The 13,036-nt window shown below is 34.7% G+C and overlaps 1 protein-coding gene across 1 annotated transcript in view; it reads right to left on the bottom strand.

Moving 5' to 3' along the window:
• Positions 1 to 6,753: 6,753 nt before the first annotated feature.
• Positions 6,754 to 13,036, bottom strand: part of LOC127946174 (parapinopsin-like) — a 31,301-nt gene continuing 25,018 nt past the window's right edge. The window contains exon 4 of the mRNA XM_052542538.1: positions 6,754 to 10,709. Coding sequence (XP_052398498.1) covers positions 10,434 to 10,709 — 276 coding nt within the window. The 3' untranslated portion in view covers positions 6,754 to 10,433. The remainder of the gene's footprint in view (positions 10,710 to 13,036) is intronic.

Raw genomic sequence — 13,036 nt, forward strand, 5'->3', positions numbered from 1 at the left:
GTGGTATCTCCACTAATAATATGTCTGCAGTCACCCTCTTCTCTGTTCTTGCCTCAAATGTGCATTGCTTTTGCTGGAGTATTGCGCATCTGTCATATTATCAAAATATCTGACATATTATCAAAAGCAATTTGCATAATAGTGTTCTGTAAAGGGGCTTTCCCTTGAGCAAAGACATATATTTTTGATGTTTACAACCACAGAGGGTTTGTCTGCAAGAGAATAATCCTTTTGATTACCAAGAGCAGCGACGGGGGAATTGCCACCGCTTCATTGTTTTCCTGGTTTTCTCTACAGCAGAACACATGCCAACGAGCAAACAACAGCCAAGATATGATGCGAGCATGGCACGGATCCATTATCCTGTCAAATCAAACCCATCCGACAGTCAGTAAATGGCCTTTCACACCGCAGGAACCTTTTCATAGTACCAGAACTAGTTGTGGACCTACCCACTTTTGGGCATTTTCACAACGCCGGAACACTGCCTTTTTTGAGAACCAAATTAGCTCCTACTCTGGAGCAGGGTCTAACCAGCACAACTGGTACTAACCGTGAAGTAAGTAGACATTGTTTAGCCAGATGCGTTCGAAAACGCCGTCACCCGCAGTGTTAACATAATGTAAACATTGTCAACTTATTTCACAGGTATGATGAACAGCAATAAATATACGGACGCTGAAGTGCAGGCACCTGTAGCAAATATAACACTGCCAGTTGTCGTTGCAGATTCTTAATCCTTCTTTCCGTTCTTTCAATCGCTTTATGTATACGTCGACATTCCATGTCCATTATTGTGAAACCCACGAGACACAACAAAAACACAGCTCCAATAACGTTGACGTTAACGTTGTTTACGTTGTTCTTCATGCAAAAATGACATTGTTGTCGACTGACTCACGTCACATCCTAGTACACACTGTCGGTGCGATGCAACCTTTTAAATGATACTGGGAAATAGTTTGTGCAAAATTGTCCTAGTACTTTAGTACTATGCATTTAGTTCTGGAACTAAAGAATCCCGAAAGGCCCTTAAGTCACACAGATTGAGTCTATGTGTGAGCAATAGAGGACCTTGGAGAGGTTTCCCCCCCCTGCTTTTCAGTATTCAGAAGTCTGTTTAATATACCCCAACTTTGAGGACACAAATTGAGCCAAAATAACTCTTCAAAAGCCACAGTGTTTCTGCCGGGGTCCCTGAGGGCCAGACGGCCATTTGCAGTGTAAATGCAGCTTGTGAAGGGAGAGCTGCGTGTGAATTGATGAGAGGCCGACAGCGAGATCACGCATTCAGAGAGGCCCTGTAGAAGACTCGTCTCTGGATCTGTGCTAGACAACAGCGTCCTTGAGAGCCGCTTAACAGTCAGCTCCCACCATTACCATTTCCTGCTCCTTGCTTGCTGTCTGTATGAATAAATCATGGGTTTAGACTGGAGTACACATTCACAGATTTTAAATTATCAGACTGTTGCAGGGGTTTGATGTACACCTTTTTCTTCACTGCTTCAATTTCTTCCCCCGCCTGGACATTCATCAGACAGCGTCTATGTTCTTTAATCACACAGCAGAGCATTTCACGGTCATTTCTCTTCATGCTTGACAAAAAACTTTTATTTCCTGCAAATATATTACATTTCTGATTTGTCTTGGCTGTTATATGATCACATTCCTGATATCATCAGTGTGGTCAATCGAGAAAATGTTATTATTTTATCAGGAGAAGATTTTGTATGAATTCTTAACAATTTGATTTTTATGGAACAATCACCCTGTAGCAGATCTATACAGGTGGAGCTGGGGAAGGTGGGAGGTTTCTGCTGCAGTGAAAAGTGAAAATATTTGTGAAAATGTGAAAATATTTGTGAAAATGTGAAAATATTTTTAAAAGCTAAGTTAACTATTCATAGAGTGATTCATCTAGACCACCAAGAGTGACCTTTGACACTACATGCCTAAATGCCGTCTTTTATGTTTTTGTCTATGACAACATACATACAACATCAGTTACAGTACCTCTGTATGGAATATTTACCATGATCTTCTGTTGCATTGGACACGTAACTCTTTTTGGAAAAAAAGAGCAATAAACTAAGCTGAGAATGATTATGTTCTTGTTTTGAAGAAAATTAAAACAGTAAACTTTTTGATTAAAAAATTCACACATCAGTGGATTACATGAAAACTTGTGAGAACAGGAAATGTCACACATCTATAATTCACAATGGCAATGAAAACAAAAAACAAAACAATGAAGCATCTCTGAGTGCCAAATGAGATTGCGGCATATACAAAATTAGGGTATGAATATTTAAAATACAATTACAGCTTAGTTATGTAATAAAAGCCTAAATAAAAACACCCAAATCTTTACTCTGACCCCTGAAAACAAAGTTTGAAAAGTCTTAAAATGGAATTATTTCTATAGATTTTACTTCGAGTATTCATATATTTGTAAAAGGAAACATAAAAAGTAAACTTTATCAAAGTAAAAATTAAAAGATGTTAAATTATCATGGTTATAAATAAAAATAAAAAACATGCAGAGACTGAACTATGGTTTTCAATTTAGCTAATATTTCACAAATAAGATTAAGCAGAAAAATCCATCTGAGGAACAAATTAGCATCACAATGATCTTCAAATTATTTTTCCATTCCCACCCCCTGAATTGACAGATGTATTTTAATCACTGTTTGTGCGATTAATGTAATTGAACCTTTTCATATCCCAGAGCCTAGAATACATTCTCAAACATGACATTAGACACTATTTATTAACATTTAGACACTATAAAAGAACAGCTACTGAGGAGAAATGGTGTGCTGACCCAGTTTGACTCGCAATGTTTCAAACCTTATCAACTGAGGAACCTGAGGTCGGACATAATAGAGCCATTTAGGAGCAGTTTTGACTGCTCATTGGGAAATCTCTGAAGAGGTTGTACTCTGATGCACAGGAAAAGCATTCGATGACAGAAATCTTACAAGAGCGCTGCGCTCTGGGAGACTACTGTGCAAATGGACTGAAAAAGGGCACCAAAGGGCACTGAAGACATAAGCGTGAAAGTTCAAATCCGGGCAGAGAGCTATTTTTTTGGTTTTATTTTGCAGTTTTTTATTTGGGTTTTATTTTTGTGGATAAATATTTATGCATATACTTTATATAACGCAAAGTCAACACACCACAATGTTTGCTATCATTTTGCTTCAGTGTGGTGTATTTTTGAGAGACATAAATATGAGACATAAATATAGGGTAGGACTTTATTTTATCCATAGGTAATGAATGGATGTGAAAAGAATGGATGCATCCTAAATAAATTAATAAGCAAATAAAAATAAAACACGCACACAAAAAAAGCCATTTTACATTTTACAAGTATATGCAGGATGAAAAGTTATTTATTTAGATTACATTTAAAAGTTTTATTGAATTATTAGTGTTTTTTTAAAGTGAGAATTTAGTGTATGGTAAATATATGTAAATGGAAAAATAGAAATAAAATTAAAAAATATTTTGATGTTTTTTATATTACATTTAACAGTGTTATTATATTATATTTGTGTTTTTAAGAGAGCATTAGATTATAGCAAATAATATCTAAATGTAAAAAAGGAGGAGAGAGCAGTAATAATTTAATTGTAACGATTTTTTTTTGTAAACAATAATTATTTTACTGTAACTGGTTTCATAGATATTAGTTAATACCGTATTGTGCATACCTAGTGAAAAGTAGTATGACTGGTGGTTAAAGGAGTTTGCCTGAAAAATAAGATAACTTATTAGTAAACTGAAATGGAATTTTTATATATTATATTTTTATTTTAAAATTGTATTTACTCATGATTGCATCAAATCCACAGACAACAATGCACTGTTAATAGCATAGTAAGCATATCCTTCAACCAAAAACTTCCTATACAAAAAATTATAATAAATATAAAAAAGATAAATTAATTAATCTTGACTTTATATAGTTATACCAGCGAGATGCATTTTTATGAAATTGTAACAAAAAAATACATCTTTCTTTTGGATTACCACAGCAATGTGTGCAGCCTCCAGTGAACATAGAATCAGGATAGAATGTTTCCCTACTGTACATCGTGCTTTCATGTGGCATTTGTACTTGGTTAAATGTTCTTTTGGGTGTTTGCATGTCTTTGTATGCTGTGGCACGGTGGAGATTATCGGTGGGCTGTGATGGGCTTCCTGAGCTGCAGGGTGGTAGGATGCCAGTGTGTCACAGAGGATAGCCCAGCAAGTGAGTGCTGCTCTATCGCGTAGGTCTGACTGGAGCCAGTCACTGCAGGTCACTAGCGTCTAATCCATCACTGAGGGCATCTGGCTCCTGCCGCAGAGAAGCACATCAGCAGATGGTTCTCTCTATGAACTGGCAGTATTAGAGAGAGAGAGAGAGAGAGAGAAAAGCAAAAAGATATTGGGTTGGGCATATTTTGTCACAAATACAAAAAAAGACAAAACAGGCAAAAAGTTATATGATGATGATATCCATAAACTGCAAAACAAGCTCAGAATAATAATATTTTCTGGAATCAGAGAAATAGTTTTCGAGTTTTTGAATGCATGTTCATTCATTCATTAAATTGATATCTAATTAATATAGATGTAAATAAATCCTAATTAACAATTATAATTAACAAGACCAAAAAAACAAAAAAAAAACAATGTAAAGAATTTCTTGAATTTCTTGTAGTTGATTGTCATTATATAATGAATTACACATTAATACTGCAAAACGTGAAATACCTCAAATAATTTTTCAAAAATTATATTTTAACTTTCAGCCCACTGTATTTAATGCTTTTATGTTTGCTCAATGTAATATATAATTTATTTATTACTAAAAATCTAAAGTCTAAAGGCCTGTTCACACCAATAATGATGACTATAAGGAGAACTATATTACTATATATACAGTATATACTATATATATATATATATATATATATATATATATATATATATATATACTATAAGGGTCCACACCAACTGAAAAGTTCTGTTAAAGAAGGTTCTGTTTAATGCACTGCAGTTTTGTCGTCTGCCGCTTATAAGGAGTTTGTCTATTCTTATATAATTAGCATGTCATTCCGAACCTTGTATGAGTTGCTTTCTTATGTTGAACATAAAAGATTAGAAAAATTATAAAAACTAAATACTATGGAAATCAATGGCCACAACCAACTGCACCAATTCAGCAATCTTCAAAATATCATCTTTTATGTTCAGCATAAGGAAAAGCAACTCATACAGGTTTGGAATGACATGAAGGTGAGTAAATGATGACAGAGTTTTTTTTTGTTTAACTATTCCTTTAACTCTAACCGATCACAATTTAGAATTTTAGGGTAGCTTCTGAAATAGCCAATTCAATTTTAGAGGACCCTGCATTAGAGGAACTCTCTGTACAGAAAGGTTCCTCATTTCCATTTAAGTGAATAAGTGACATGCTTTTCCCCATGATAAACAGGCAGATCCCTCACAGATGTCACTGTGACACTAACACTGACAAAATGATTATGGCCAGGCCTGAGGACTTTGGCGATAGTTCACAGTAAGTGAGTCTTTTACTAATCAGAAGGATAAATGTTTATTAATGAACATTCATCTGTCTCTGTGGGAAATTGATTATGATGGGTTACAAGGTGTGATGTTTTTATTCTATATAGCAGACACACACTGCTCTGTGTTTTGTTCTGTGATTATCTCATATATATTGTGTTAGTCTGGTTAACTGTATTAAACATATATCAACAAAAACACAAGGTGAGTTCACATGACGTCACAGCATGTATACTTTATCTTTATAACATTTGTAATGCATTTAAAGCAGTTGCAAGGTCAGACCAAATGCACTTACCCTCCTTTCAAAAATCAATTTTATCTGATGTAACTGACGTCAAACCTGCCATGATGCATCTCGACCAGAGGTATCAAAGAAATTCTGCAAAATGAGTGAAAACTGAAAGAAACAAACATCTACATAGGCTAGATGTTATTTACAATATATTTTAATTATAATACTTAATATATTTTATAATGTATATTATATTATATATAATATTATATATATATATATATATATGTGTGTGTGTGTGTGTGTGTGTGTGTGTGTGTGAATGCATTATGTGAGTTCTCTTGCTGTTTGGCAAACTTATCTGGAAATATACAGTATACATACCTGGAAAGTACACTACTCAAACTGAAACTCCGTTTTTTAAAACCCTGATATTAATTCTGCATATTTCTTCTCATGCACCTGCTGCATCTGATGGCCCTTCTTTTCCGAGGCGTGAGTACTCTTTCTGTCTTCCAGCATTTCTCTCACCCTCACCAGCTCTCGACTACCCTAACTATTGATTAATCCCCTCAGAGAGGGATTTATCACACTATGGTGTGACTTTCCCATTTTCAAGTCTCAAATCAGAACCCAGTACATCACACTGTTATGACTGAAACTAAAAAAGCAGAAATCGGTCACAAGGATGGATAAGGTTGGAGCTTTACCCTTTGCACTTTGGTATGAAAGAATTAGAAACATTACTCATTTTGCAGAAAAGAGGATATTCTTGAGAAATCTTTTTAACAGCTCATATCGCACAACGCCAAAGCAAACTAGAAATATGCTTTTCTCTGTTGCACAAATTGTATATATGCATTGTGGACATTTTACAATCAAACAAAAACAGTAACTTCTATAAAAGCCACATACATATTTTATATCCAGATATTTTTTATTATTATCATTAACATATGTAACATTTAGAGAACAAAATTGCTTTGGCAATACATAATAGAGACGAATGCTAGCACACACAAACACACAAACAAATGCACAAATAAATTAGTGACCATCAGACAAACAGTTCAGTCCTTTAAAACGTGCAAACACAACACAACTACAAAACAAAAGCTCTGATTTGGAGATCACTATGATGTATTAGATTAATTTTGGGCATGTCAGAAAAATAAATCAGAAAGAAATCAGAAATTGTAATCTTATTTAGAATCTACAAAGTGAGTTGGAATAAAAAAAGCTTAAATCTTACAACTGAAATAATTGCATGATCTGCATTTTTACACATTTCAAAGTGCTGTTCTCTTCCATTTCCATTTGTATCCTGACACAATATCTACATCATTGACTGCATTCTCACTTAACGTACAGAGTTTTGCACATTGTCAGCTTTGCACTACTATGTCAACTCATAAAAAATGGGTCATAGACCACTTCATATAGAAACGGCCCCATAAAAATACTCACTAATGTTGACACAAATCACAAAAAAAACATATTATACAAATAAAACTCAAAATAAACACTGTAGTGGTAATCATTTTTGTTTCACAAATCCAACTCTTGTAAAAAAATATTTACAGATATGTGGCTCTAATACAAATGCTTGTGTTCATGTAATGTTCAGTTATAGAATTCTCCATTATATTAGCCATAAAGTGGTCATTTAATTTAAATACATTTGTAAAATATTTTACTCAAGGGTTTTGGGTCTTAATTAATTAATAAATTTTTTTAAGGCTTGTGCTTACCAAGACTGCAACTATTTAATAATAATAATAATAATAACTGTAAAAACAGTAATATTGTGAAATATATTTTTTTTTACAAAAAAATAAATATTTTTATATATTTTAAAATGCAATTTATTCCTGTGGTGGCAAAGTCTACAGTGTCACATGATCTTTCAGAAATCATTCTAATGAGATGATTTGACGTTCAAGAAACAGTTTATTATTATTATCAATGTTGAAAACAGTTGGGGTGCTTAATATTTATGTGGAAATCATAAAAAAAATTCCGGAGTTTTTGATGAATAGAAAGTTCCAAAGAACATTATTTATTAGAAATTTTACGGTTCAAAAAAATAAAAACAAACAAAAAACCACCAACAACCTTACTGTCCCCAAACTTTTGATTAACAGTATAAAACTGCATTTTTGACCATTAATTATTATTAATTTATTTTTGTTTACCTTAACAAGATGGTACTAAATATATGCACAAAAATATAAATTAAAATTGATCAGCAAAAATATGATACTAAAACAAAACACGCACAGTAAGAAAGGCTTTTGATGTCATAAAATATGTATAATAATTCAAATTAAAAATAATTCAAATTCTCTTCAAAGTTTCAGCTACAGTATATGTGATTTACCAGGATGTCATAATAGAAATTTTGTTGTTTGATTGTAAATGTTGCTGCATTAGTAAACACAGATCAGCTGGTAAAAACAGTCACAGTCCCACTCGGGACCCAGGGCCAATCACAGTATTCAAGTCTTGAGGAGTCAACATTCTGCTCATCGCTGAGAAGCCTGGCCTTTTGATGGCAAACAAATTTAAATATTGATTACAAAACACCAGAATCAAAACAAAATGAACCAAAAACAAACATACAAACACTATAAATTAATACATTGAAATTAATTCCATTGTCGACAGATTCTGTTCCACGTTTTGGCTTCAAGGCATCATTGCTTTCTGATATGTTATAGTTTATGAAAGCTTTTTAGAAATTAATTATTATTCTCTCTGTGTGTAAACAGTACGATAAAGAGATTTTATGCGATGGGTGCCTGCAGCCAATTTCGCATTACATGCCAAGAAAATTGTGTATTTCCAATGAACAATTTGCTTATTTAAACTTGGAAATACATTGGCGAGGCTTTGGAGAGCTATTCTCAGAATGTTCTCATATGCTCAGCAGTTTTAAGCTACATCTGTTACAATACAAGGAAAGCTAAAAAAGAACTTCAGATCTCACATTTAAATACTTGTAAAAGTATATATTTCATGTAGACTATTGCATTTTAATCATTAAAGGGGTCATATGAAACATTTCACATTTTTCCCTGAGTTCAATTAATGTTGTTAGTCAAGGTTTCTTACTGCTCATAATGTGTTTTATGTCCTCAAACATTTTAAGGATTTTTATAAAACAAGTCTTGCTGAAATGAACTGCACAAACTCACTGATGTGATCAGGGTCACACTGTATTATAAAAATGAAGTTAAACCACAGCTAAGCACAATGTTTGGTGGATATTCTTCATATATTACTCTCCTAGTGATACCTCAAGGGCAGAATTACTTGACAATGAAAATGAATTATTGAAGTGGATATGTGAATGTTCAAAATGTATTGGGGTTTTATGTTTCACAGATTTTATTTTAGGATCCAGGAGCAAGTTATCACACTTCTGTATTTCAAACATCAAGGAAAAAAATAAAACCCTTTTAAATTTGAGCAATATATATTCCATAAAGGAATAGTTCACCCAAAAAAGAACATTTTCTGTAAATGGACTCAGGCCATCTAAGATGTAGATGAGTTTCTTTCTTCATCATAATAATCCACAAATAATCCACATGACTCCAGTCCATCAATTAACCTGTACAAAAGTTTTGTGATTGTAAGAAACAAGGCTATAATTAAGCTGTTCAGCCAGAAGCAATGATTTGAAGTTAAAAACATCTCAATGATGGATTTGTTTATTACAGATAGACAGGTTTCCACTTCATAAGACATTAATTGATGGAATCATGTGGATTTCTTTGACATTTTTATCAGCTCTCATTCTGACGGCACCCATTCACTGCAGAGGATCCACTGGTGAGCAAGTGATGTAAAGCTAAATTTCTCTGAATCTGTTCTGATGAAGAAATTACAATTTTTTTGAGTCAACCATTCCTTTAACAAACAGGTCCTCATGTGCTTAGATTACTTGTACATGTCCACATGATGAACAGAATTATTGAGTAACAAAAGTATCATTTTAAACAATCTGAGTTACACTGGTTGTCCAAACCTGTAAGAAACTGGTAGCAAAAGTGTTCTTGTCAAAGTAAAATATTGAGGAAAAAAACTTTTTCAAGAGAGCTACTATGTAGGCGCCAATAGCCTCGTGGTTAGCGTGTGACATATAGCGCAACCGTGCTCACAGCGACCCAAGTTCGAATTCCGCCTTGAGGTCCTTTGCTGATCCCGCTTCCCTCTCTCCACTCCAATACTTTACTGTCATCTCTCCATTGTACCCCATAAATATAAAAAAAAAAAAAAAAAAAGGGAGAGACCATTCACCCAAATCTGAGAGCACATCCTGGACTCATAAGAAGCATAAGCTAAATTAATAGTTAGATCCTTCCGCATGTTGCAAACTTGTTCTGGGGTGTCATTCCTTTTTTCCAGCGGTCCACTTTCAATATCCATTACTATTTTATTTTCCCCAGTAAGGTCATGCATGCAACATCACATAATCGTCAGTGAGGGGCGTGTCCTAGTTCCACATTGCTCTGCAAGATACGCCCACTTTCCTTTTACGCAATCCATGACCTCTATAACCTCTAATTCCACTGTATTAATGTTGGTTTGGCCTGAGCATATGAGCTCAATCATTGTAATAGGCCACAAGAGAGACAACAGGTCTATTGGTGCCCTGGCCCGCAGCAGGAGATGGTTTCTCACCCACTGAGGAGCTTTTCTGCCCACCGCTGTTAGGAGCAAAGATAGTAGGATGGCCAGCTGAGGCCACCGCGAAGGTCACATTCTGGCCGTTGGCACGTCGCACTGTCCTGAGAGTTTTGGTGACTTTGGAGGAGATTTTAAAGCTGGAGCCTCTCACTGGGGTGGTGCACATGACGAGCGCATGGAAACATCTGCAAAACTGACACATAAAGACAGATTGAGAAAGCTGGGATTACATTTCTAAAGCTTAAAGCATAGCTGACGTAAAAATTAAAATTCTGTTATAATGTACTCACCCATATGTCGTTCCAAACCTGTATGACTTTCTTTCTTCTGCGGGAACACAAAAGCCTTGGAACTTGTGATTTTAAAGGCAAAACGGCTGATATTTCTTCAAAAATGTTCTTTAGTGCTGCACAGAAGTCAGTCAGACATTCAGGTTTGGAATGGCATGTGGTTCCTCTTTAAAAGTAAGGCCAGTCAAGCTAAAATTGATTTCACAGCACAACTTAATAATTGTGGGTCAAGAAAGTGGGTTAAGAAAATGAACCTATTTAAAAGGGGAAATCATTATTATTTTTACCTCATTGGGGGATATTTTTAATCTTTCAAAAATTCATTTTGATATGTCATGTCATTTTGCATCTCATGTAAATGGATCTTGATTTAAGAATGTTAAGATATTTTTACTGGGAAAAAAGACAGAAATACTGAGTAAGAACATACTTTTCTGCAATATCTTAATATTTATAGGCACATTTAGCAGATTAGAGCTGGCCAATAATATAATTTACATTTTGTGACAATACAAGCATTACAATTTGTGATATACATTTCCCTACATATACATAGAAATACTGGTAACACTTTACAGTAAGGTTCAATAGTTTACATTAGTTAACTACTTTAGTTAACATTAATTAAAGGTGCTGTAGGGAACTTTTGTAAAAATATATTTTTTACATATTTATTAAACCTGTCATTATGTCCTGACAGTAGAATATGAGACAGATAATCTGTGAAAAAATCAAGCTCGTCTGGCTCCTCCCAGTGCTCCTATTGCCATTTGCAGAAACTCCATCGCTCCCGGTAAAAAATAACCAATCAGAGCTGCGGTCCGTAACTTTGTTTGTGTTCAAAATGTAGAAAAATTTATATAATAAGCGAACACACCATGAATCCATTTTCCAAACCGTGTTTTTGGCTTGTCCTGAATCACTATTGTGCACCTATAATAAGTGTTTAAATTCTGACTATTTTAGATCGCTTCGGGGGTACCGCGGCGGAGTAACCCAGTACCTTTGTGATTCTTCATAGACATAAACAGAGAGAAGTAGTTCCGGCTACGATGTTCTTCCGCAAGATGCAAGCAGTTCTGTTTATTAACCGCTAGAGCGTCAAAAGTTCCCTACCGCAGCTTTAAGCATTAACTATTTCTACAGCCTCTATTAATCTTAGCTAAAGTTAATTTCAGCATTTACTAATTCATTATTAAAATCAAAAATTGTGCTTGTTAATACTAATATAAAACTAATGGAGCCTTATTGTAAATGTTACTGAAATACTTAATATAAGGGGCTGGACACGAATGTAGCTCCATTTTACGAAAAAGTAAATTCAGGCAATTGAGATTTTGTATATAAACAAAAACAACCTTGATCAATCCTCTTGCATTATCAGCACATGTTTTCCTGGTTAACACAGTAAAGCTCCTTTGACACAATCTATATTGTATAATGCACTATATAAATAAAGCTCTGGAACAGCTTTGGAACAATAGCTGATGCTTTGTCTCTAATATATACAGGCTTGTTTGCAAACTGAAAGCTCTACATGCACAAAATTCATTAACTGAGGCAGGACCTCTCAGCAGGAGCATTGGCAGTGACTATCTGAGAGTGATGGAGAAGCTTGTTTGAAGGTGCCAATCGCTCACTGAGCATCTGTGTTTATAGCTCTACATTCCCCAGCATGCGATCACAAGCTTGCAGGATTTGACCATCAGGTCATCACAGATGGAAGCAAAGTGGGCTGATTTAAGAGAAAAACAAATCAACACGCAGGAGACACCCCTTAAAAAGAAAAAAGAATCCAAAGGCATGCTGTCACAGTTTTGTTGCGTTCATCTCGTCTGTGATCTAGTTTCTCCTCGTGTCTTGATTTGATTTGTTTCACCTGCCCTTCATGAATTAAAGGGGTCATATGATGCAATTTAAATTTGTCTATTCTCTTTGGACTGTTACAAGCTCTTGGTGCATAAAGAAGATACTGAACTCTTCTTCATCATCTTCTCTGCCTTGAGGTTTATTACACACTGTAATGTGGGAGAAGACTGGACTAGAATTTTTGGTTGGATTTTTTTTGTTTGTTTTTTTGCCTTATGGACAAACCTGCCATTCTTCTAAATCCTAATGAACAAGGGGGAACCCTCCCTTGAGGACCATACACAGGACTTTTTAGACCTCACTTAACACTCTTGTTACCCAAAAGACTGCCCTGTCACATTATATCACATGGGACTTAACA

This window comes from Carassius gibelio, chromosome A24 (assembly GCF_023724105.1).
Source record: "Carassius gibelio isolate Cgi1373 ecotype wild population from Czech Republic chromosome A24, carGib1.2-hapl.c, whole genome shotgun sequence".
NCBI classification, from domain to species: domain Eukaryota; kingdom Metazoa; phylum Chordata; class Actinopteri; order Cypriniformes; family Cyprinidae; genus Carassius; species Carassius gibelio.